Raw genomic sequence first — 26,556 nt, 5'->3', positions numbered from 1 at the left:
GGACCTGGGACTTGAACCCAGGGAGCCTGGAGCTTAACCACGCCACCATGCTGCGTCCCTGCAGCAACAAGGTGGGAGCCGTGCCACCCAGCAGGCGAGAGGGTTGGCAGTCCTTCTGATGGGACAGCCGCTCATGAACGGTGGGAGGGGCTGTGGTTTACCTGCCAGGAGCGGATTCAGGGAGGTGAAGGCTTCCCCCTAACTTTTTCTTCTTTTTCCTCCCCCTTCATTTCCCTTTCCAGCCACGTCTGAGTGTTGTGCTGGCACCCAGCTCTTCCTACACATTGTGAAATCGAGCCCCATGGTTTGTATATTCTCTCTCCCTGGGACGACAGACTCTCCAACCTAATCACAAAGGCAGGAAACACACCGCACAGGCAAGAGACATCTGGTCACAGTAAGGACCTGAATCCCCAAATGTGAATCCACTTCATCAGAGGGGAGCCGTCCTCTGAAGTAACGGGGTATGACAGGTGGTCTGTTTTTAAGCAGGAACTGTCCCCACGTCCCGGAATCATCAAGAGCTGTCTGCTCGCTCTGACGACGCAGGATGTTTTCACTCAGGGGGAGGAAATCACCCAGCGTGTCTGGGCGTGGCCAACTTCTGAAGGTGTTTCTCCACAGTGAACACACGGCATTGTGTGACAGCATTTTAAAAGACAACAGGAGGGCGGCAACGAGAGAAATCTGGACAGACACCTGTTTTCACCCATGATCGTCCCCACACTCTGTAAGACTTGTGAAACCTCAAAGAATATTTTTTTCCTTCCCTATTTGCAATAACTCTGGGTCGCCAGTCTCTTGCGGCCCCTTGGGGGACACATCTGTAGCGTCAGATACATGTCCTACAGAGAGAAACTTGAAAAACGTTATTTACTAGAGGTTTTCCTTAGGACAGTGTTATAAAAAGAGTATCATATGTTGATCCTAGCTTAGGATCGGGTGTGGGACTTCCCCTTTTAAAATTCTTCATCCAAGTATTTGACTGTTTAAATTTCTCAGATGGTTCCAATATGAATATGCTGTAATGATCCAGAGTGGATTTCAATTATTAACTAAGGCAATACACTGAAAACACAGCTGGTACACGGCTCTAACCAGCTCCCCAAAAGAGACTGGTGTTGTCAGAAATGATTACGGATAAGATTTTTGAAATAATTTACATGCATGTTGCAAAGTTCCATTTGACAGTTGTGGGGGGGTAGAATGGTTGATCAGATTATGAACAACTGACATGGGGGAAAAATTAAAAAATGAAAAAAGGAATGAAATACAATGAGTAGTATTAAGCCAGGCATTAAGAACATCAGAAAAATCTGAGGATTTCAGCCCATGATATATCACACTACATCCTCCACATAAAGGCACACACGTAGTGTAAGTACACCGTATCGCTTGCATGCTTATGTAGATGTCTACATAAAATCGAAAATGAGTCTTAATACGTGATTGGAGATACATACTGGCAGAAGGAAAGGAATATGTGTGCTGTTGATTTAAAGATGCACTCTTTCTGTTCATTTGATGCTTTAAAAACAGACTCGAACTTAACTTTAATCACTGATCAGAGATTTCAATTATTTCCTATTTTGTATAATCTTAAATGGACCTAATCTGGAGACGAGGGAGGACAGGTAAACTCTCTGGGTGATGCATAAGGAGCGTTTTCTTCCTCGCTGGAGGGCCGTGGCCATTTGGAGGGGAGCGCACAGACTGGGACATGAGTAGGCGGAAGGTTCAAGCTACCAGAACACACAGTGCATCCTTAAGAGCGGAGAGCATGGCGGTGGGGGGGGGGGGCTCAGGCTTAGCAGCCACAAAAGCCACGGCAGGCATTTTTGTGGCAGGAAAGGTGGAAGAGGACAGAGTGGAGGGAGAACTACCTTTAAGAAGCGGACATGACATCCCTGTAAGAGACAGGAGAAAGGGAAAAACTGCTAGGTTAGTAGGGAGGATGCTACAGACACAGGAAAACAATCAGCACCATGAGCAAAAGAAAACTCGAGTGCAACACACCACAGGTTTCATCTCCAGTGCAGACAGACAGCACAGGGAGAGACAGCCCAGCACGCAGCGTGAGGGTCTAGCAGAGAAGGAAGCCACAGGCTCGACGGAGGCAGGTCTGATTGGCCCTCGGAGGGGAGGGAATGGACTCCTTCTTCTCGTATGAACAATGAACGGACTCGTGTCAGACCACACAGAGCCACGGCCCTTCTCGCTCTTTCTTGTGGCTTTTACGTGGCCATGCACAGAATCCCATCACACAGCTCCATGACAGTCATGGATGCTTCTTTGCTTTGGGCTGATCTGTGTGATGGAGTACTGGTTTACCTGGTTTGTCAACAGCTAGTTACCCATGAATTTCATACACATAGGTCGCCGCTCTTCAATAAGTCAGAATAGAACCAAACCCACTTACCATGAAAACTATCCTAACAAAATTAATTTTTTTTCTTGACAATTCGGAAGACTCTTCGGTATCTTAAAGAGCCAAAGACTACTGGTAAAACATGGGTTGGGCAGCTCGTTAACCATGTTCTGGTTGCCCGAATGCCAGGTGACCAGATTTGGCTCCCCAGGTGTACTTCTTTTCATCTTTCAACTTCTGTCTTTAAAAAACCTCTCCTGACTGGGTAACTTTACTTTCACAAGAACTAATGTGAGAAAAGTAAATTAAGACCATCTTAACAGAAAATTTTGTACAAGGAGTCATGAGACGAATCCTACAAGTTCATACAGAGTGTGAGTCTGCTTCCGGGAGAAAATTTGAGGAGGCTGGTTTTCCAAACCCAAATTCCACAGCCTGAAAGGGTCACCGCATCCCTGAGCCTGAACAGAGAGGAGATTAGAGACAAACAGATAATACTTTGTGCTCGGAAGGCTTTGTCTACTAAAATAGGAAGCTGGTCAAATACGAGTTTTACGTCTCTTTGAGCAGGTATGGATAGATTAGCCTCTGTTACATCTTATAATTTGGTCCTTTAAATCTGTAATCATGAATCTATTTATAATTGTTCTCAAAATAGGCCATTTTATTCCAATCCCCAAAGCTCTATTTTAGGCTAGAGATCTTAATCCACATCAAGATTAAAGGCAACTAACAATAGCAACAAAAACATCCTTATTGAAATGTTGGTGCTGTTTCCAAGAACCTTAGAGGAAATTGAATCGACATTTCTCCTGCAACTGACAGAGCTGCCCAGTCTTTGCCTTAATACCTCTGGGGATGGAGGGCTCCAGGTTGGTTGAGATGCCCTGAAAAGTACCTAGTATGGCTTCAGAAGGGGCCTACCTCCCACCTCCATCTGCAACAGGTTACCTTCTACAGGGAGACGAAAATCCTCTAGCACAGACCCTTCCATACTGTGGCCGGGCAGCTTCACAGCCTTCCAGCAACCACTGAGCAGCTGCTCTTGGACTCAACTAGATCTAGAAAGACCCCTAAGCCATTTCATGCTTGGACATGACAAACGAACCCAAATCTTTTTTTGAAAAAAAAAAAAAAAATCAGGGACACCTGGGTGGCTCAATCGGCTAAATGTCTACATTCAGCTCAGGTCATATCCCAGGGGGGCCCGGGATCGAGTCCCGTGTTGGGCTCCCTGTTCAGTGGGGAGTTTGCTTCTCCCTCTTCCTCTGCCCTTTCCCACCGCTCGTGCTCTCTCTCTCAAAGAAATGAAATCTTAAAAAAAAGATAAGAAAAGAAAAACAAAGAAAGGCTTATGAAGTGAATCAGCCCGACTCCCACAGACCCTCTCCCTCCGCACATACGTGAGCACTCGGGGAAAACATGCTGCCCCCACCCGTGGATGTCAGATGGGAGAGGAGGAAGCAAAGCAGGTCTGTGCAGAGGGAAGACGGTGAATGTCCGTAAGCTGCCTAAATGATAACCCAGTTTTCTATAATGGCCATGCGAGACACTGAATTCGTTGAGGTCCTGAGCCATGGGTGTCTCTGACTCACCTGGTTGGCTTGATGAGGTAGGAAGAGCCGCAACGCCTTGTACATTAAGGCGATGATCTTAAACGGCAGAGACCTCATCCGTGAAAACAAAAACCATCAATAAAACCAAAACAAAACACCCACGAGCACGCCAGCCACCACTCCCAATGGGCCGCACATTGGGAGCTGCCATTTTGAGCTCCTGAGGCTGCTGCGGTCTCATGTTAACGCCACGTCACGTCACGAGAGCCATCATCTTCTCAGCAGCGAGGCTGGATCGGTGTCTGCAGAACTGGACACACTAGTACCCGGACAGACAACTGACTTGTGGCCTGAGTTGGACACCTGCTCATCTATGTTGGCTGGGTTTGGGCTGGAAGGAAAGTTCTGCTTCTCCTCTACTGTGAGGGTTGGGAATATTACCCACAGAGAGGAGACAAAGTGAAGGTCGCACATGCCCTATTCCTACTCAGCAACGTTCCTTAAGACACGGCAGTTGGAAATTTTCTGAACTACCCACAGGAAGTATGGGAAAGGAGCTGGTCCATCTCTGAGCACGACCATAGCCCTGACACCTGTGGTTTTGCCCGAAACTAAAGGGATTTAGGTGTGAAGGAGGGAGATTCTCTGGGCTGCAGAATGACCTCACCCCTGGAAGGCTTCCATCAGCTTCCTGGACACACAGGCTCAGACATTCTCTCCTAGGCTGTCGAGGAAAGCCAAATGGGGCCTGACGTTTAGATTCTGAAGCATCCAGAGCAGGGCTTTCGGTTCTCGCTCTGGACACAGGAAGGTGGCAAATCTTACGGGCGTGTCCCGCGGGTTAGCAGGCTTAGTCTGCATAAGGAAACCTCAGACCGGTTTAAAAGGCTTGAGAATTATGTAAATATGGGTAGGCTTTGGAAAGCTTGAGACAGAGGGGAAGTGGAGGGGGGTCTTTCCAAGGGAACACAAGTACTAAGGTGCAGCTAGAGCATGACGTGTGCGTGAGGGTGACGGGAAACGTGGTGTCATAGGGAAGGTGACCAAGAAGAGACAGGAAATCTGGGTCCTGCTACAAGCCAGCTTGACTAAGTCCATTCTGTGCTTTTGTTTTCTCATCAACGACAGTAATTTTACACATTGCCTCCACTTCTGATATGCTATTATTGCATTATACACTTTTCCTGCGGAGGACCAGACAGCATGCATTTTAGGCTTAGGAGGCCACACAGCCTCTATTCCAGGGACTCAGCTCTGCTTTTGTAGCAGGAAAGCAGCCACTGACAACAAACAGTTAAGCGTGGCTGTTAGTAAACTCTACGGACGCTGAAGTATGAATTTCATCTAATTTTCAAGTGTCACGAATATTACCTTTAGAAAATCATTGAAAATATTCAAACCATTCTTAGCTCAGGGGCTGTTCAAAAGCAGGTGGCTGGGTGCCAATCCCTGTCCCATTCAATTTGGACACTGGGTGTAATGGAGTCTGTCCTCATCACCTCCGCAAACACTGGAGGACATAAATTTGTTTGCTCATTAGTCAACAGATCACAACCTCTCTGACGGCATTTCTCAAACTTTAAGGGGACAGGAACCACCTGGGCATCTTGTGAAAATGAGGATTCTGACTCGGTACAAGTCTGGGATGGGATCTGAGATTCTGCATTTTTTAAGTAGGCTCCATGCCCAGTGTGGAGCCCAAAGTGGGGCTTGAGCTCATGACCCTGAGATAAAAACCTGAGCTGAGATCCAAAGTCAGACGCTAACTGACTGAGCCACCTGGGTGCCCCTGAGATTCTGCATTTTTGATAAGCTCCCAGGGGACGCTCCTGCCACTGGTCCACGTACCATACTTGGAGTTGCAAGGATCTAAAGCACCAGAGTGGTCACCACTTTCTTTTTCAAGCTACCCAGGGAGTTCGGAATCTTTGGGCTTGACCTCTCTAGATCCCCAATTCTAATTCTTTCTAGGACATGTTCCCTGCGGAAACAGCAAACAGCATTATGTGTGTGTGTGGGGGGGGGGCAGTCACCCTTATTCCAGCTTTTCTCTTTTAAGGGGTTTTCACTTCTTCTTGGGTGCTTGGGCTAGAACCATAGGGACCTGTTATCAGTGCTTAGGTGCCATGTCTCTGTTCATGCCAAGGGACATTGGCTCTATCTTCCTTCCTCCCAGTTCCTGACCTGCTAATCCCCTGTGGGTACCAGGGCCTGGGTACACATGGATAGCTGCTTTCAACATTTAATATTAGGCTTGCCCTTTTTACTGAACCAGCAACATCCAACCATAAGGCCAACCCCACAGCTACAAACACAGGGCTTTTTATGTCATTTCAGGAATCCATTAGGATGGAACAGATAACTAGAATGTACAGTCTGTTTCTGGTTTCCCACCAAAGTCATCTCCATAAGAGAAATTAAACTGAAAGCATGTTGCCAATGCTATGAGATAAATGCATTCACCCTCCCTTACGGACTGATCAGAAATTCCGTGCAGTTGCTTGTGGAAGCTTGCTCTGAGTCGGCTCAGCTGAGTGGTAGCGTTAACCTCTGTGGACAGGGATCTAATGAATGCGTGAAAATGATTTCCAACCCTGAACCTTGTCCTATTTAAGATTTTGCTTCTCAGACGGAGCTGAAATATAAAGATGAAAATAGCCTTCAACTGATGTGCATTTTATAGACTTTCCCCCTTAATACATAGCACACAGTTCAGAAAGTAATTAATTAAGCTATTTAGGGACCAAAATGAATAAATAAAAAAAAAAAGCAGAATCTATATTGGGGCACACAGATTTTCTGTTTTGGGTCCAAAAGGTCACTGGAAAGTACTAAGGTTTCCATAGTAACGGTAGCAGGCCCAATCCGATCAACAAATAGCTACAATTTATCTCAGGGTCTCCAATGAACTATTTTCTTTTTTCTCATCCAGAGAAGAACATTCTGAATTAGATAAAGTCTTCAAAGACAATGGAGGCTTTTTGGAAAATCCAATTTCAGCAATAGTAAACAGGAAGATGCTTGCTTGCTCTTTCCACATATAACCTAGCAACGGAGTCTCATCAATGTTGATTTAAATACGTTAATAGTAAGTGGATATTAATTTGTTAATCAGTAATAGGGATAATCTCAAAATGTTTCCCCGGAATAAATAAAAGTAGATACGTGTGTGTTCTTAAGGCAATCTGCAAAGTCTCCAGGGTCAGGCTTCTTTCTAGCAGTTTCTGGACCTCTATCACCAACCCCCACAAAGCCTCTCATTCTCATGGAACATGTTTATCAGTTTTATTTTGGCTTCTTTTGCTTTAGACCCTGCTAGGGTTCTGAATGGTCACAAATACGAAAACTGTGAGGACATAGACCGCACCGATGCCCCTGCTAACCCAGCTTTGGGTTCGGACCAATGGAGACTTTGTAGAATTTATTCAAAAAAGTCTTTCAAATCAAACACTGCAGCCATGGAAAGTCTGTGTCACCTTGTTTCCAAAATATCTGCTAAAACTAATGTACCTCCTGGGTTCACAGCCCTTAGGTAATACATTTAGTAGAGTTCCCGAGCTAAAGCAACTTTGTGTCTAAAAGGGAGGAGGGGCCGATGAGAGCCCTCTGACCTTCTGCTCACTGCTTTCCAACTAACCAGACATTCTCAGGAGATTTCACTGGGACTTCTGGGACTACTAGTAGAAATGCATATTATTAAATTATAAGTAACTCAACTATTATCCCAGCTTTGTTACATCCTTCTAATAGTTATTTGGTCATGCCAAAAATACACACACGCCCCCACACTTATCTGGGTCCAGCAACATGCCCAGAATCTTGAGAGAATCCACTTTCTGAAATCCAGTTCTCTTGGATACGGAGGATATATAAGCCCAGGAAAAATACCTTAGAAAGTCACTGGTTTTGCATTTCAGTCCCCATCGCAAGACAAACTATTTTTCTTGGGAGGAATGGTCTAGATTGGCCCTGTCCAACAGAAATACCATGTGAGCACCATATATAAATTAAAATTTCCTACTAACTGCATTAAAAATGTAACCGACAGGTGAAACTGATTTCAATGTTTAATACTGACATATAAATGTATATAGTAACAGATTTGTTAAATATAGTGTTAACCCAATATACCCAAGATATTATGTCAATATACAATCCATATGCAGACTAGTATTAATGAGGTATTTTACACTCTCTTCTTTTTTGGCGAGTCTTTGAAATCCAGTGTGTATTTCATACTTAGAGCACATCTCAATTCAGACTGGCCACATTTTTAAGTGCTCGATAGACTCATGTGGCCAGTGGCTACTGAATTGAACAGGGCAGCCCTAGAGGATTTTCAAGGTAAGGGAAATGCACTATTCACTCTTTGGAATTTAGGGTTATGTGATTATGTAGCTGATGATACATTCAAACCACCAACGATGAACAGGCTTGGTTCCTATGGACTGACCCTACCCAAGGGGTCAAAGAATTTGGTGTTCCTCGACCATCTGAAGATAAAGGCTGGGTATGAAGTCAGCTGAAGAGGGTAATGATGGTCTGTAATTGGGGAGAATGAGAATTCTTATGAGGGCATCAGCTTGAGGTCCTGGGGCAGAGCGCAGATGAGCCACAGGCAGGGGTCAGGCTGATGGTGGCACTGGCAAAGCTGCCAGTCGGTAAGCGTTCAAGTTCAAACCACCCTGAAATGTCACCCTCATAGAAACTGAGCTGAAGCAGAGACGGGTGGGGAAGCCTGCCGCTGAAAACATCAAGAGAGAACTGGAGTTTAAACTTCAGGTTTAAACTTCTAGAAGGTGGTGAGTGTTGGGACAATCAACCCACTGGTCAGTCCTCAGGAATGATTCCTCGACAAAACTTCTCAAAACAGCGTTCTCACGTGCTCTTGCCTCCCTGGAGCACCTCTTTGTACATACGAGTGTAGTGTCAGAGTTTGTAAGTTTTCATAAATGTCAGTCTAAAGCAAATCTGAGTAAGTCCATTTTATATAATCAGCTACGATGAAAGCCAAAAAAAAAAAAAAAAGTCCTGGCTAACATTTACTGAGCACTTACTACATGCCGGTTGCTAGGCTAGGCAACTTACAAAAATGAGTTCATTTAATCCTCAGAGCACTGCTCTGCAGTAGGTAATACCACGATCCCCATTTCGCACAAAAAAGGCCAAATGAGAGGTCAGAGAATTTAAGCATCTTATCCAAGGTTACTGCTAGGAAGTCGTATAGCCAGGATGTGAAGCCATGACTATTTCAAATTGTATCCTCTTTCTAGAATACCATGCTGAAACATGGAGTAACGTGCCCAAGTTCATGGGACTGGGATGTGGACGAGTCAGGATCTGAGCCCCAGCAGCAGGGGCTGGGGTTCGTACCCTGACGCAGGACCTCCTCTCAAATGCACGTGGTCTGAGTGCTCAGCATAGAAACTGCCCGGAGCTTAGTGGTCCCTCGACGCGCTCTCTGTTCTTTCCATCTTTGTCCCCATCAGTAGTGGGATGGCAGCTGGTGGTCAAGCCCTCGCCCTAAGAGCTGCTGCCATCCTGCATACTTGATCATAAACTTCTCTCTTTAGAGAACTCTGCAAGGAGTTCTCTGCAGAGAGCTCACACACCTTTCAAGCAACACTGCAATTTAAATGCATTCATCTTGTTCTCTTGAATCCTGACACTGCAGAGAGTTATTTATGATGTGTCATCTGCCAGCTCTCTGATGGGACATTGCTTTCCATTATCTTCTGACGACAGAAATATTCCACTGCAGACAAAGCCCAAAGCACAGTGCCTCTTAGCAATCTTAATTCTGCTACAAATGTGTTTGTTTTGCTTTTTAACTTTTTTTTTGTGATGTGAGATGTTAACTTACCCTGGAGGAGAGCAGCAGTGGAAGGCAAGTACAGAAAAAGACTCGGGTGCTCTTAGCCTCTCATTCTGATCTACTTTAATTCTCTAAAACAAATGACAAAGACGACAAAAAGCCTCAACCATCGGGCAGAAGAGAGTGGTGTGGCCTCCTTTAATGAAAGCGGCCTGGCTCTCTTACAGCAGGATCTCCAGTAACTGCAAACAACATGTGGAGGAGACAAGCAACCCCACTGGTAGAAAGAAGTTCATTCAAACTCCATTTGTAGCTAAAAGTCATCAAAATACAAATCAGAGGGAGTGACTGTGAGAGTGGAGCAAAATGAAAGAAATTCAGGGGTGACTGTGTTAAATACTGAAATATGACATGTGAAGAGGCGGGCAGTGGTTTTCCTGGACTCCTGAGCCTGTGCTCCGGTGCTGTGGGCCTGAGGAGCCAGGTCCAGGGCTTGGGTCATCAGCCCTATTGCTCCATTTCTCTATGGGGAGGATTGGGGAAGAAGGTCTTGGTTAGAAAAAAGTTGCCCCAAGGGCAAGGGGCCAAGCCTCAGGAGAAAGGCACTGCATCTGAGAAGAAAGGCTTGGGGGGGGGGGGGTTGGGGGCACTATGACCCTGGGAGGAAGTGGCTGGCTCCAAAGGAAGGGTCGGAGAGTGGTCCTACAACAAGCCTCTCCTTTTCTCCTCCCCTAAACGTTCTCCCTTGTTCTTCTTTATTTTTAAAAAGATTTTTATTTATTTGACAGAGAGAGAGCACAAGCAGGGGAGCAGCAGAGGCAGAGAGAGAGGCAGACTCCCCACTGAGCAGGGAGCCCGATGCGGGGCTTGATCCTAGGGAATAAGGAAAGGGTTAAGGTATAGGCAGGGAGAGACAGGGGGGCCTCTTGCTGGGCTCTGAGACTATTCCTGGCAGGCAAAAGCACTAAGCCAGAGTGAACAAGAGATAAGGAAACAGACTCCCTGGGCTTGGATGTCGGGAGTGTTTTTCTTTGGTGACTATAGTGTATCACAGAAAATGACCAAACCTCAAAGAAGTCAGTCATTAACGGTGTTATCAATAGTCTGTGCTCAAACTGAGATGGCACAAGAATCTCAAGGACGATTATCATATGGTTTCACTTATTTGTGGAACAGAAGGAATAGCATGGAGGACATTAGAGGAAGGAAGGGAAAAATGAAGGGGGGGACATCAGAGGGGGAGACAAACCACGAGAGACTATGGACTCCAGGGCAACAAACTGAGGGCTTCAGAGGGGAGGGGGTGGGGGATGGGCTAGCCCGGTGACAGGTGTTAAGGAGGGCACGTATTGCACGGAGCACTGGGTGTTCTACGCAAACAATGAATCACGGAACACTACATCAAAAACTAATGATGTACTGTATGGTGACTAACAGAACATTTAAAAAAAAAAAGAAAAAAAAGAATCTCAAGGCTACAAGCTTCCCAGTCAGTTCTCAATAAAAGACTGCCACTAAAGCCCTCCTCTGTGGCAACCCATTCGGGACCCCCCTCGCTCTGGAGAGCTGCCTCTTTCCTTTCTGCTTTCACCTTCACTTAAGAAACTTTTACTTCGCTTTACCCTTCTGTGTCTGCGAGATTCATTCTTCAACTCTGTGAGACAAGAACCCTGTGATCCTATAACCCCAGGACCCAGGGATCCTGACCTGAGCCAAAGGCAGAGGCTTAACCGACTGAGCCACCCAGGCGCCCCTCCCTTGTTCTTGATCCTAGGACAGTCCCATCTCTGGCCGGGGGGCGGGGGGGGGGGCGGGGGGAGTTAGATGTGGCCCAAATGGCTCAGGGGAAGAATGAACCAGACTGATGAAACACAACACAAAAATCCTCTAGCTCACAAGTAACCACAGAGATGGGCAAATGACAAGAAGATCTTCTGGAACGGTTTTAAATGAGGAAAAGATGTGGTCAGAAGATACTTTTCTTCTAACGGGAAAGTTGAATGCCATGCATAACTCCCTAGGCATAGCTCGAGGCGCGAAGGATTCAAATCCCAGATTCTGTAAAAGATCCATAGGGGCCCAGGACAGAAATGCTGGAGTTTCACACGAATGCCGTCACTGAGAAACCGATGGTGCCATTTCTGGGGTGAACGGGGTGCACCAGCAGCTGCTGCTATGCTTACGATTGTACTTGGGTTCGTGCTTGGTGTGGTTCACGTAACACATCTTTCAGATGTGCTCACTTTCGAGTCCTTGAGCAGGACCCTTGGCCAAACGACCACGCTGAGAAATGTCAGCGCAGACGGACTTCTCGGGCTGAGACTCCGTTTACTCCCCTGACACCTGCTTCATCCAGAAAGTACCTGACCCATTGCCAGTTACACCACGTTCCCAACTCGCCCACACATTACGTTCCAGAAATCCATCTAATGCAAACGAAGATTTCCCCATGAAAACAATGTTATAAATGGTGATCAGGGTTCATCAATACGCTTCTATTTCATCACGTGGCTGGACCACAGGACTCAGAACATGCCCACCATTTAGAACATGATTTCAACATAAAAAAAAAAAATTTTTTTTTTTTAGGGAAGCTCTAGAAGTTTAAAAAAAAAAAAGTGCCCTCTGTAGCCCAGTTTCTGCAATGAAACTTATTGAAGATGATGATAAAACACTTGTATGAAAGTCTGCTTTTAGGAAATTTCTAAGGACAACCTAATTTCATCTTTAAAACAATACCATTAAGTAAATACTATTATTATTCCCATTTACAGTGAAGGACATGCAAGGGAGGTCATGTGCTTAATAAATAGCAGAAGCAGGATCTGATTCTACAAAGACTCTGCCGGCTAAACCGGGGTTAGACTACGGCTCATGGGCCAAATCTGGTCTGTCACCTGTTTTTATAAATACTGTTTTATTAGCACACATCTATGTCCATTTGTTTACACCTTGTCTGTGGCTGCTTTTGTGGCACCAAGGCACAGCTGAGCGGTTGTGACAGAGACCCAGAGACCTGCAAAGCCTAAACTATTTATTATGTGACCCTTTATGGAAAGTTTGCTGAGCAGGGACAAACCAACCATCTTCTGGGCCACCTCTCAGGGAAGGCAGGCCCTCTCTCCAACGCTGGCCGTGAGCCTCATCTCAGGGAACAGGGGCCCAGAAACGGGAGGAAGGAACAGGAATCCAGAATCTTCTCAATTGTGAGAAGAGGTCCTGGGGAATCACTGACCAGGACAGGGGGTTATAATAAGCTTATTTCTCAAGAAGCTTCCAGCCTCATTCCCAAAAAGATCTGAAGCAGGGCCCAAAGGTACGGACATAAGCTCTGCAGACAGGAGGAACTGTTTGCTTTATTCATTGCTGGAGCCTTGTTATTGAACAAATGAACAAATATATAACTTATGTTTGTGAATCAGGAACTGTGTGTACTTTATTTGAAGACAAATGGGGAACAGGGTAAAGGCCCATAGATGCAATGTCCATGAACACTGCGGTCAAGGTTCTCATCTGTTTTGTCTTTTGGGCAGATAAATTGCTCGAGGGGGACAATGCATTACGGAATCAGGTCATTTCCAACCATCATAGGATTTCCTTGGCTCCTAAGAGCTCTACTCACTGATCATTCTGTTTGCCAGGATTCTAGCATCAATAATAAATTTGAAAATTTTTTTCCATGTTATCAGATAAATGCTAATGCGGTGACAGAGCTGTAAATGCTCATTTGTTTAGATTCTTCTTCTATCTGATGGAGTGACTTTTGATTTCTGGAAGAGGATTCGAACACCACACCTGGCTATCAGCTCTTCCTAGAAAACAGAGCTGGACACGGAAAGAACAACCCTGTAGACTAGCTGGTGTACAACACCCCTGAATAACGTCTGTTCCTAAAAGGACTAGTCATCACGCTGTACTCATCCAGACACGATTCACTGCGGAACTTTAAATTAAAAATTTCAGCTGAATCATACTGTTACCAGAGGGTGGGAAAGTACCTCTGAAAAAGCAGGTGGGGGAGAAAAGGACTTGGATGATGGAAGGTACGTCAGGATAGCAAGTATATGGAGAGATGTGGACAGAGAGGCGAGTCCGCAGACACTGGGAAGCAGTCATACCGCGGCCAGGGATGGAGAGGGAGGAAATGGGGTGGGTGTTGGAGAAAGTTCCCCAAATTGCACCCCAGTGCCAGGTGGCACCCCGTTTGGGAAGGCTGGCTGTGAGTCCGAACTGCTCAAATGTGGACACGGCCTTTCTGCCCATGCATGCTGCTTCCCGACAGTTGGATGCTGGGGAAATATTACAAGTTTCACGTTTACAGACCTCAACAGAACCCTGCTACATGGTAACTCCTGCCTGAAATCAGATCTGAATGTTCCATTTCAAATATAACACGACAGTTGTGGGAAAATTCTCAGCATCTCTTTGACCCCACCATCGAGGGGCTTTCTGCCTGGTCTCCTGCAACTCTCAGTAAATGAGCTAATATAATTCCAGTAAAATCGAAAGAGCTGCAAGCAATTTAAAGCAAAAGCTGGGATGTAGTTCAGGCAGGTGCCCTGAGCACAGAAGCCTAGAAGCTGGACGGCAGGGGCTCAAGTCCCTCCCTGTACTTGCCCTTGGGCTGGTAGAGCTCCAAAGCACGTGGCCAGGAGGGAGAACAGGGACCAGCACCACACGCATGGCGTCTAACAAGCCTTTAGAGAGAAATGCAATTCTGGCTTCAAACCCTCTGACCTAGCCCTCCCCCCTTTTTTTTGAGTTTGGAGCTCTGACCTTTATAAAAAGCTAGACTCACTGCCCAGAAAAACAGGAAGGTAACTCACCAGGAAGCCAGGGAAATGAGGCATAAAAAGTGGGTCAATATTTCTCCATCAGCAAAGCTAAGTCTCGGACATTTCCAAGAGCCACTACCATCATGACGCCCCAGCACCACTCCTCCCTCCACTGTGTTCTACACCAGCAGTTCCTGACCATCCTAGGATGCTAATGACCTACACCGAAGGCATGACATTCAGCAAGGCTCTGTGCAGCTTTGCAGCAACCTCTCCTGCCTGTGACATCGGAGCAGTGCTGGCGCTTGGGGTCCCAAAACTCCCTGGAAAGGTTCATCCTTCACAGAGGCGGTGTGATGTCAGGGATGGGGCTTCTGTCCTGAGCTACGAGGTGGGGTGGGCGTAGATAAGGGAGGAAGTGAAGGAAAAAGTAATCAGAGAACCAGCTTTGCCTGGCATCAATACTTGAAGCTACCCCAAGCCTTAACATATCTTTGCACTTGGAATGCCTCTACTTACTACCAGTCTCCTTTGGAAAGAACTTCATTTTATACAAATTTTTTTTCTCCTATATTTTTTAGGAGCAGACACTGCCGGCTGATGTCTACTGGCTGAATTTTACCTGTGTCTACAGCAATAGATATGTTTGCCCCACATCAAGCTCTGAGTTGTAATTAGCTGCCAGTATTAAAAGAAGTCAGAAGATGTCATATTAAAAAAAAAAATCTGGATTTTTGGTTTCTCTTGAAGAACCAGAAGATCTGGCGGTACAGGACTGTCCTCTGGGCATGGCAATCATCGACTGGTGCAGGGTAATAGTGGCTGCCCCCTTTAGCCAGGGCTTGTGTTCACCCGCTGACCCCAGTCCCCACCCTGCTGTCACTAATCCCGGGGCCCGCTGTTCGCTGCCATTTACTTATATTATTTGTGACTCATTTATGCTCCCCAGGGCATCCAGGCTCCCAGCCCTGACCTTAAGTATTTGCCATCGACATCCACTTTCACCAAGTATCAGCCTGCCAAAAGCACTTGGAACGTTTTCATGTTTTACATCCTTAAGAATTCATTCTACCTCAATATGATCTATATGTTTCTTTGGGACAAAACTTCATTTCAGAGAAGGAAACAACAGAGGGAGGAAAACGAAACCGTCGGCATCTCATTAGTGGCAACATTTCAGCCACAGTTCAGTATCTCCGTGTGTGTGTGTGTGTGTGTGTGTGTGTATGCACGCACGTGTTTCTTTAGGGGACAGGAATTCCTGGGAATCCTAACTAGCCTGAGGAAGAGAAAGATTCAAAAAGGAAGGAACCAGTTACATACACTGTGATGGCTACCGCACGAATCCCTTGTACAGCCAAAATGCAGGCGAGTAGGGAAATAGAAAAAAATTAAAAGCTGTGACTTGAAACGTAAGGCAAGTGCTTAGAGAAAAGAATGTGCGTTAAAAGCGGAGATGTCTGGTAGGCAGAGACAAGTATGGATAGAGAGAAGAAAACGAGGGAGGTAGGGAGGACAGAGGCGGAGGGAGAAAGACAACCGATGAATCTGGGACGTAAGGCAAACACAGACACTCAAAGGGAAGGAGACAAAGGGCTGGCCTTTTCTAAAGATCTGTAGCAAAACTGAAGACGCCGGCCTGAGAGCTTAATTACACCCAAACCACCTCCCGAGTTCATGCCAAAATGTCCTGCCATTTGGAGAAGCACAGTCCTTCTTCCTAATGAGACTACCGCACTTGGAACCTTGCCTGTCCCCCCGCTGACGTGCCAACCAATTCCTTATGCAGTAATCAAGCATGCTTATTTCTGGGATAGCTCCAGTCCCCATTCTCGCCACGATAACAGGCCTAGCGTGTTAACACAGCTTGCAAAGGAAGGGGATTATGCAACACTTCTGTTTTTAAATAAAGAGAAAGGGTAACACTTCAGTTCTGTTTTCCAGCAGGTGTGACCACAAGACTCTGGCCCTCCCTGAGGCTAAACTTCCCAAAGGAAAGGTGGTTCCAGTAACTTCGTTGATATCCTCACCTCGAATTTCTGCCTGAGCTCCGCGTTGCCTTCTTCGTCCCCTTCCGGAATGGGTACATTGTAGTACTCACCTTCCTCTTGGTTAAGCAGCTTGTACCTTTGGGGGAGACACGGGAGGGAAGGAGAGTGAGGAACGCTGCGTTTGTACCACAGATCCAGCAACTTCTCTCCTTCAACCCCTGGACCGGCTGTTTCTGAAACGTGTCCTGTGGGGAGACTGTAGCCAGATAACCTCACAGTCAACGGTCATTTTAGACGGAAGCCGGTTTGTCTGCTGAATCTCTAAGGGCTCTCATGTTTTCGAGACTATTAACCTTTGGTTGACACGTACATACTCGACCTTGGGCACCCTTACCATCCGCTGGCCGGCATCTTCATCAGCTCCGAGACTCCAAAGGAAAGGGACCCCATGAAATCATTCCTAGTTGTTCGATCCCAGTCCCAGATTTCTACGGACAGCCGTCGGTCTTTATCCGAAGGTTTTAATTTGCTACAAAAGAGAACACACACACACACACGTATACACACACGGTTATCTAGACCATGGTTTCTGGGGAGCCACACCCTGTGGTCATGATGGGAGTCTGAGATGAAAAATACCAATATTCAATTCACTTCCTGGGGCTCCCCACTGCCAAGAGAGTATCAGCCCCCAGCAGCCAAAGCGCCAGAATAGTGGTTGGCAAACTAACACCCACAGGTCAAATCTGGCCCGCTGCTTGTTTCTGTAAATAAAGTTTTACCGGAGCACAGCCATGGGCTTTTGTTTATATACGGTCTATGAATGCTTTGATTCCAGAACAGCAGAGTTGTGTGGTCGCAACACAGACTGACCCAGAAAGTCTCAAGTATTTACTAACTGGCCCTTTACAAAGCTTGCCAATCTCTGTTCTACACAAAAGAGCTACTTTTCTGGTCATCCACAGAGAAACCATTTCCTGTGTTCTAGTCTGCAAGGAGGACCACTGACTTGAGCTCAGCTGCAAGCAGTGCTTTCTTACCCCCCGGTGGTTTTATGCCACTTCGTAGTCTTCTATCATCTCTGCCTCTGAAATCCTGGCACTCCTTTAAACCCCATTTTAAATGTCACCTCCTCCAGGAAGTCCTCCCTGTTTAAAGGTGAGGCTGATCTTCCCATTTCAGGGGCAACAGCATGTGACTCCTGTGTTCCTTGTTTTAAAAATTATTAAATTCTTACCTTACCTTCTCCTATAACCCTCACAAGGACTCAAGTCCATTAAGAACCGGGACATACTTTTTACGTTTTTACATCATCTTTAACATAAACGAATTTTTCTATACACAGGAGGTATTGACAATAATTTGGGGCCTGCATTCTGTAACTCTTGGTTGCCATCTACCAAAACAGGTGACGACAGCAACCTCTTAGCAGTGGTCTGAGAAAGTCTTAGGAATGAAGGGACATTTAAAGACATTTCCAACAGGTCTGCCTCATTATCTCTCGCAGGTTTGTGATGTGTGGGGAGGGAATTCAACTGAGAAGAGAAGACAAAACTTACAATGTAAAGGACTCATTCCACTGGGGGTTCAGTGTGGAGCGGATGGTTTTGGTTTTCTGTTTGCTCTCATTCTTGGGATCAGGAATAAGTTTCAGCTTCACATAAGGATCTGAAAGCCCATTTGGATCCATAGGAATTAGATTTTTTGCATCTCGTACTGTGAAGAGAAAAGGAAAGAAGATCAAATGTTATAAAAAGAGAACTGACCTGTATTGCCCAGTGTCCTGTGTCAAGACCAAGCTGAATGACAGAGACGTCAAGATGGTGTTTAAAGGGACAGGAGGTGAGGACCAAAAGCCTCTGATCTTCGATATGAGAAAAGCTGCCTGCTGTCACTGCTGCCAGAGATAACGGGCATCACGTGGGCCCTGTGGTCAAGCCTTGAGACGCAGTGTCGGCCTTGACACCTCATATTGGAAATGCAGAAGCCTGGGTGGGTCCCTCCCCAAAGCTGCTACAACAGAATCTGTATTTAAACGAGATCCCCAGGTGCTGTTTGCAGCCCTTCTCCAGAACGGGTCACCCCCCCCCCCCCGCCAAGTAAGGAGTCAACCTGGTCCACAGCATGGCATCACTTGAACTCCTAAAAGGATTCATCCTTTTTCTTTGTAAAGGCCATAGACTTCCTTTTTTTTTTTTTTTTTTTTTAAGATTTTATTTATTCATTTGACAGGGACAGAGACAGCCAGCGAGAGAGGGAACACAAGCAGGGGGAGTGGGAGAGGAAGAAGCAGGCTCCCAGCGGAGTAGCCTGATGTGGGGCTTGATTCCAGAACACCAGGATCACACCCTGAGCCGAAGGCAGATGCTTAACGACTGAGCCACCCAGGTGTCCCAAGGCCATTGACTTCCAATCTGGCTGTACATTGGGATCTCTCGGGAGGGGGTTTAAAAATCCCAGTGCTGCGATGCCTGGGTTCTGCATCAGGCTCCTTGCTCAGCGGAGAGCCTTCTTCTCCCTCCCCCTGCTTGTACACGCTTGCGCGCACACGCGCTCTCTCTCTCTCTCTCGGACAAATAAATAAAATCTTTTTTTTTTTTTAAGATTTTTTTTATTATTTATTTGACAGAGGTAGAGACAGCCAGCGAGAGAGGGAACACAAGCAGGGGGAGTGGGAGAGGAAGAAGCAGCCTCATAGCGGAGGAGCCCAATGTGGGGCTCGATCCCACAACGTCGGGATCACGCCCTGAGCCGAAGGCAGACCCTTAACCGCTGTGCCACCCAGGCGCCCCTAAATAAAATCTTAAAAAAAAAAAAAAATCCTCGTGTTCACGGGGCACCTGGATGGCGTGGTCCATTAAGTGTCTGACTCTTGGTTTCGGTTCAGGTCATGAGCTCAGGGTCATGAGACTGAGTCCTGCATCAGGATCCATGCTCGGTGGGGAGTCTGCTTGTGACGCTCTCTCCCTCTGCCCCTCCCCTACTTTTCCTCTCTCAAATAAATAAATAAATCTAAAAATTTTTTCCAGTGCTCACAACTAAATGAGAATCCCTGAGGGGTGTGGCCCACATTCTTAAAAGGTCCGCAGGTGGTCTTATCCCGCAGCAGGAGCAAGCCAGAGCCAGCGGCGCGGACAGCTGTAGCACAGAATAGCTGCACTGCTGCGCTGTGCCTCGTTCTACACTGTGCACACGTGTCCCCAGACCAGCAGCACCCGGGACATGAGTTGTGCACTCATCACATGGGTAGAATCACACGCCCCACCCCCAAATTACAAACTCCGAATTCTCACTTTAATAAGACCCCCCGATGATTCCAATGCACACCCTAGATTGAGAAGCACTCATAATGGGAATCCAAAATAATAAGGAGGAAAGGCCACTTTCCTCCCACAGAGGGAGGCGTGCTCAGGGATGCAGCTAGCAGGCGCTTGTTACCTCTGTGGGAACGGGTAAAGCCACTGCATGGAAATGAGACAGATCATTATTTGTCACTATGATAAGAAGGGACAGAAGCCTGAGCCTGCCAACCCCAAACGTCTTCCTCACCATCTTCCGATGGCATCTTCCCCAACGTGGCTGAAACTTCCCATCATCAGGGTCCCTAATTAGCCAGACGCCATAAGTACACATCTAACTGGTTCTCCCAGTGTAGCCCCTGGACCAGCAGCATTGGCACCACTGACTGAGTCAGAACTCCAGGGGCAGGTGCAGTGGTCTGTGTTTACCATGCCTCCCGATTCTGATGCACGGGGGAATTAGGGAAACACTCTTCTAGCCTATCAGTACAGATCATCAGTTTAGGGTGATTGTTAAATGAAGTCCTTAGAAGGTGCTGGGGTTGGCAGTGGACGGAGATAGAGGAGGGGATGGAAGGATGTTAAAGATATCGGGTCCCTGGATGTTGACCCAAGAGAAGTCACAGACCAGCATTGCCCATTACCAGCCTGGGGACACATGGAGTGCCCATGACTGCAGCAAATAGCCTTATGCCCTCCTTGTCTGGAAGCCTTAGTGCAGGCATGTGACAGATAGGACCATATCCAAATGGTCTCAGTGGGGAGCAGGCTGGCTCACATCTACCAGCCACGGAGAAGCCAGGCCTCTGTTCCTCATGTTCACTTATGCTTTCCAAGGATTTTTCCCCCCAGAGTATCTAACCTCATCCAACTGGGAGTGGGTAGAACATAAGCCAGCATGCATGGGCTTTGCAGCTCAGCACACCTGCTTTCAAATCCTGCCCCCGCCATGTACTCCCAAGCCCTAGGAAACAGAAGTTCCCGAGACTGTTTCTCCCCTTAGAAAAGTGAAGAGGGGCTCTCACTCCCAGTGAAACAGGATTGTTGGGGGAAGTAAAGGAAATAATTGTTCATAACGTGCTTTAGACAGTTAGTGACTTGGAAAATGGAGGAGAGAAAGGAAGCCACGGTGTGAGTGCTTCCTCTGCAAAGTCCCCACTGCCCACAATTTCAAAATCTTCAGTGGGAGTAGGAGGTCTCCAGGGGGCCTGGCTCCTGAGAATTCCCTCAAGCCCATGCAGAAGGTTTTTTAGTGCAATGCAGAAGACCCAGTCTCCTAAAACAGCAACACAAGTATCACAAAAGATGAAAAGTTTGAGCATAAAAATAGAGGTCTCCCGAGGAATGGGAAGGGGCCGAAGGTCTCTTTCCAATTAAGCACTGGAATGAGAATCAGATACTTTGTAAAAGGCAGCTAAAGCCTGGAATGTCTACCACGGAGGCTACAGCCCAGATAAACTAATGAGGAAGCAGAGAGGCCGCCAAGAGTGTTGCCAGTTACAGAATGATTATGGGTGCTGGCTTTTTCATCTTCAATTTCTGGTCCTGACAGCCAGCACACACAACATCATTTAAGGCTGATCTCTTCTGAATGGTGATGAGTTACAGTCTTGATGGGATTTAAAGCTGTGGGCCTCCTCCAGAGATACTATGATTGACATGGAAAATAAAAAGAAGTTATCAATTCCAAATGTCATTGAAGTAGACAGTGGGTCCAAATTTCAATTTCCCACTGCAGTGGAGAACAGACTGCCTGACGTGTGACGGACTCATTACAGGCCAGGGCACCTGAGTCAGGCCTGGGAGCAATGGGTTTGGGGGTCCCCATCAGCTCAGGCTGTGGGCTCTGGGGCCAGGCTGCCGGAGCTTGAATTCTGGCTCTGCCACTTTGTGGCGGCATAATCCTGGGCAAGATCTGTAACCACCCAGTGCCTCAGTTTGTGCATCTGGAAAATGGTACCTCCCTGGGAAGATTCTATAAGTTCATGCATGTAAAGCGCTGAAAACAGTGGTAGGCACACAGTGAGAGCCCAATAATGATTATTATCGTTGCTGTTAATACAGGTCGCTGGCAGAGAGCACAGCCCTAAGGGCTTAGATGTTCAGAAACCGGACTGACTGCTTATGAGCTGGCAAGCGAAGGCCGTGAAGAACAGAACACTGCGGAAATTTCCTAACGTGGTTGCGGCTGCGTGGTGCTGGCCATGTCTTAACCTGAGAAGCAGTCCTGGAGGGAGGGGGTCGCTAGCAGGAGTAGGTGCGGGGAAGTCAGGGAAGAGAAAAGAAGAACAAAACAAGTGGGGTGGTGGATGAGAAGGGCGAGAAGCAGGGGAGAGAAAGAAGAGCACTGCAATCAGGACGTAGGGTCAGAGGGCAGTGAGGACGCTGCCCCCCGCCCAGGGGCTGACGGTGGCTGGGTACACCAGGGCAGCGGCTCTCCAGCTCAGCGGCGTGTCAGCAAAAGTCACATACGGATGTCTGGGCCCCACACCCACGGGGTCCGACTTCATCGGTCCAGGCTGAGGCCCAGGCGTTAGCATCTTCGAAGCCTCTCAGGTGAGTATTACGTGACGCCCTCCCGTGCACCCGGTTGTTGTTCTCAAAGTGTGGTCTCCCGACCCATGTCACTGGCATCTCGAGGACTCAGTATATTATTCACATCAAAAAAAAAAATCATTCACTTTTTAACACTTAACATTTAAGTGGGTTTTAAAAAATCTATTTGCGAGAGAGAGAGAGAGAGAGAGAGAGAAAGAGAGAGGAGGGGGAAGGGAGAGAGTCCCAAGCAGATCCCGCACTCAGTGCAGAGCCTGACGCGGGGCTTGGTCCCACGACACTGAGATCATGACCTGAGCCGAAATCAAGAATAGGACGCTCAACTGACTGAGCCTCGCAGGTGCCCTTAACACTCAACTTATTTTTTTTTAATGTTTTTTTATTACATTACGTTAGTCACCATATAGTACATCCCTGGTTTCTGATGTAAAGTTCGATGATTCATTAGTTGCGTATAACACCCAGGGCACCATGCAATACGTGCCCTCCTTACTACCCATCACCGGTCTATCCCAATCCCCCACCCCCCTCCCCTCTGAGGCCCTCAGTTTGTTTCTCAGAGTCCATAGTCACACCCAACTTTTAAAAAGGAAATGTGTCACTCTGGTGAATGGAAAACCAAGATTGTCTGCTCTAAGGAGAAAGGAACCATAAAAATAAGTACAATGAGCATCTAACAGGGTCCCCTCCTTCCAGCCGACACACTTGCCCGAGGCCTGCTCTTCGTTACAGAGGGGAAATTAAAGCAGGCTGGAGCGGTAAGGATACTCCAGCCCCGGGTGGAGTCCCTCCCTACACCTTACAACCAATGAAGGAAAACTGGGAAGGGAACAACTTTCTCGCCACATAATTTAATGCTTTCTAAGGTCAGTTCAGTACCTTCAGGAATCCTCTCGAGCAGGAGTGGAAGTCCTAGCGCGTTGGGTCCCGCCCCACACGCAGGAAGCCTGTGCCAATTCTGAGGCACAGAGGAAGGCGAGCATCTCACTGGGTCCAAGAACAGACCTGGCACAGGTCCCACGGCCCATTCCCTTGTCTCCCATCTTCTGCGAGAGCCACCCTGTTCTGACCCGCAGACTTAAGACAGGAAAAAAATCCGCTGCTGTGTAATCTCTTGAGGATGGGCCTCTTGCGGGGCAAAGCTCTGTGATGCCAGCTCAAGTTCGGAGAGGCTGATGGTCTCTAAACAAGGAGGTCGAGAAGCAGCTCACCCCCTGCCTAGTCCACGGCTGCGGCACTAACCCCACACGGGCCCAGAGCCCCGTGGAAGGCACGTGGGGGGGGGGGGGGGCGCTTCCCCCCAGCAGCGTCTGTGAAGAGGACACGTCTGCTCAAGAAATATGTCTGCGCCATGGTTGTGGCCATTTTAGAATCAAAGTCTGTTCTAGAATTCCAGACCTTTAATAGAAATATAGAACACGGAGTTAGATTACCATCTTTTGGCTCGAGGAGCAGCTTTGGAAAGGATCGGCGGTCAAGCCCGGCATGGAGAGAAACCCGCGTGGGTTAAAAGGTTATGTAATTTCCTGATTACGTAAGGTACCATTCCTGGACAAAGGCCACTCGAATAAGATGAGGAAGATTGAAAAACACCTTCACGGTGCCTCAGAGATACCTGACGGAGGTGGTGAGGCAAGCCCGGGACACGTGGGCTTTGAAGAAGCCTTCGGGCGTCTGAGCTGGCTCCTCCAGAGCGCGGAGGCGGCCTTACCCAGCCTGGGAATCTACAGCGGAGGCACCTTCTAGGAGATGGCACAGCCAGCACTCAGGCATGAAGCCAGGGATTTTGCCAAAGGCCTGCTTGATGGGGAAGCGTCGAGGTGACCGCCATGCTTTCTCAGGGAGAAGCAAGCCATCCCTACAAAGACTGGCAGTCAGGTGATGGTCGGATGTGTGTCGGAGGACATACAATGACAATGACAGGCTCACTTCGCGTGGACAGAGGCTGCAGATGGTGGCTGACCCAGTCAGGGCCCAGTCTAACACAGTGGCTAACAGCATGGGCAGCCGGGTTCAAATCCTTGCTCTACCACTTTTTAGCTATAGGACTTCAGACAAGTTAGCCCCCTGGTCTGTTTGTTCATCTGTAAGATGAGAACAATAACGGTGCCTATCGTGTAGGGTTGTGGTGAAGATGAAGTGAGCTAATATTTGTAAAGCATTTAGAAGACAATCTGGAACGAAGGGAGTATTACAGAAGCATGTGCCGCCATTACTAATGATCACATTAATATGTGTTTGCTATCTTCATCATCCTCATCCAGGCCCCCTGTGTGGTCCAGGGGGCAGGGCTGTTTCCTCAGGGTAAAGAAATCTGGTGTATTAAAAGGCCAATTCATACAATACTGGAATTTCCAGACCTCAGGGTTAGGCCAGAGTTCAACAGTCAGCTCCTAATTGTTCCAAAATAGCTTGGGATTAAAAAAAAAAAAAAAAAAAAAAAAATATATATATATATATATTATATCAGTGCAATCCTTGATCCATTCAGAGTGTTGTCCAGATGGTCTCCTGATCCAGACAATACATGTAGCATAAATTACGGAGTATAATAATAAACACCAAGAGCTCACCACCTCATGTAAAAGCTAGATCAGAACCAACATGGCTGAAGCCATCCACTGTATTCTCCCCACCCCCTCCCCGCCTCCCTGTGGATTTTCAACCTCACTCTGAGGCTGCCTTAGGGCACTCTGGCTAGGCACTGAGCTCATGGAGGCTCTGAAGGATTCATGCACGACACACACTAAAAGCTTCACTGGGGACACAGCTATAACCCCTCTGCCCGCAGACTGGACTTGTCTTCACTGACCCATAGTAACCCTGCCCATCAGAGTTCAAATCTGTATGGGAACATTGTTCGATGATGCACAAAAAGGTCAAGTGCCTCCAAATTCAAGGACAACGTGGCCCTTCAAATAATGTGTTTTGCTTTAGAAAATAATTCCCTATTTTTAGTGCCCCCCCCCCCACAAGCATCCTTGTTCATGGTTTCTGCTTAATAAGCCAACAACAAGGACAAAGGCTCAAAACAAAGACTTGCTGCAAAAGTCAGGACTGTTCAGCGTGTGCCGACCTAGTGACCCTCCCCTCCACCTCCAGCCTTGCTCCACAGCAAAAACAAGAGTAAACAAAATTCTTTAGTCCTTCCCCATATCACGCAGAAGCAAAAATTACATGTTCCGACACTACAGAAAAACAAAACCATACAAACTCTTCTTTGTGTGAAGTTACCAACAGCAAAAGAAATGTGAATGCAAAATGTTGGGGGACAGGCAACTGAAGAAAATGAGTGGAGGTGTAGTATCTGGGGTCCAAAGAACCTCGTGCTCTTTAGCATCAGGCAATCAGAGCGATGGGAGCTCCCCAGATCCAGGAACGGTATCTTCAAGCAAACCCGGAGAATTCGGATATATTAGACAGCCATCGCACAGTCCTTCAAAAAACTTGAAGACCCACAACTTCTTATAAAGATATGATCACATGTGAATAGAAGTTTGATGCCAGAGAGTCTCTCACGACACAGAGGACCCCGCTCGTTCAGAATCATCTCCCTGTCTCAGGACTCCGCACTCGATCGCATATGTCTACAGAGGCCCCTTTTTCAAAGAAGCTCACGTGTATAGACTACAGAGGTTAGGACCTGATATCGTTGCACGGTCACTATCCAGCCCAGGACAGGTACCCTCAAGGAGCTTCTTTCTGGGGTGATGAAAACAATCTGGAATTAGTGGTGACGGTTGCACAATCTTGTGAAGACGTTGAAAACCCCTGAATCGTAGACTTTAAAAGGGTGAACTTTATGGTGTGTGAATTATTTCTCAATAAAAATAGGTAGGTTTACTGACAGATTTCCACATGCCTGACTACACCGGCTCACTTAAGCTTCACAACACCCCGTGAAACAATGACTCAGATGCCCATTTTCCAGGTGAGGAAAGGGAGGCACTGGGCTGTTAAGTCACTTGCTTAAGGTCGGGCAGTTAGTAAATGACGGAGTCAAGAGTGCAAAGGAGGCACATCTCGGTGGCACAGTGGGTTAGATGTCCGACTCTTGGATTCAGCTCGGGTCATGATCTCAAGGTCCTGGGATCGAGTCTTGCATCAGGCTCCACACTTAGTGTGGAGTCTGCTTAAGTCTCTCTCTCCTTCTCCCTTTGACCCCCCCCCCACTGCACACACTCTCTCTCTCAAAT

General features: G+C 47.2%; 1 protein-coding gene across 2 annotated transcripts in view; it reads right to left on the bottom strand.

Moving 5' to 3' along the window:
• PRKCA (protein kinase C alpha) overlaps positions 1 to 26,556 on the bottom strand; it is a 385,206-nt gene that overhangs the window by 68,700 nt on the left and 289,950 nt on the right. For both annotated transcript variants that reach the window (XM_045814536.2, XM_045814537.2), the window contains exons 6-8: positions 18,065 to 18,221; positions 16,900 to 17,034; positions 16,545 to 16,641 (exon numbers count right to left, since the gene is read on the bottom strand). In XM_045814536.2, coding sequence (XP_045670492.1) covers positions 16,545 to 16,641; positions 16,900 to 17,034; positions 18,065 to 18,221 — 389 coding nt within the window. The remainder of the gene's footprint in view (positions 1 to 16,544; positions 16,642 to 16,899; positions 17,035 to 18,064; positions 18,222 to 26,556) is intronic.

The sequence above is a fragment of the Ursus americanus genome, chromosome 23, assembly GCF_024610735.1.
Source record: "Ursus americanus isolate L20-20 chromosome 23, mUrsAme1.1.p, whole genome shotgun sequence".
NCBI lineage: Eukaryota > Metazoa > Chordata > Mammalia > Carnivora > Ursidae > Ursus > Ursus americanus.
Note: the sequence above shows the minus strand (reverse complement) of the source record. Positions and strands in the feature narration are given on the sequence as shown.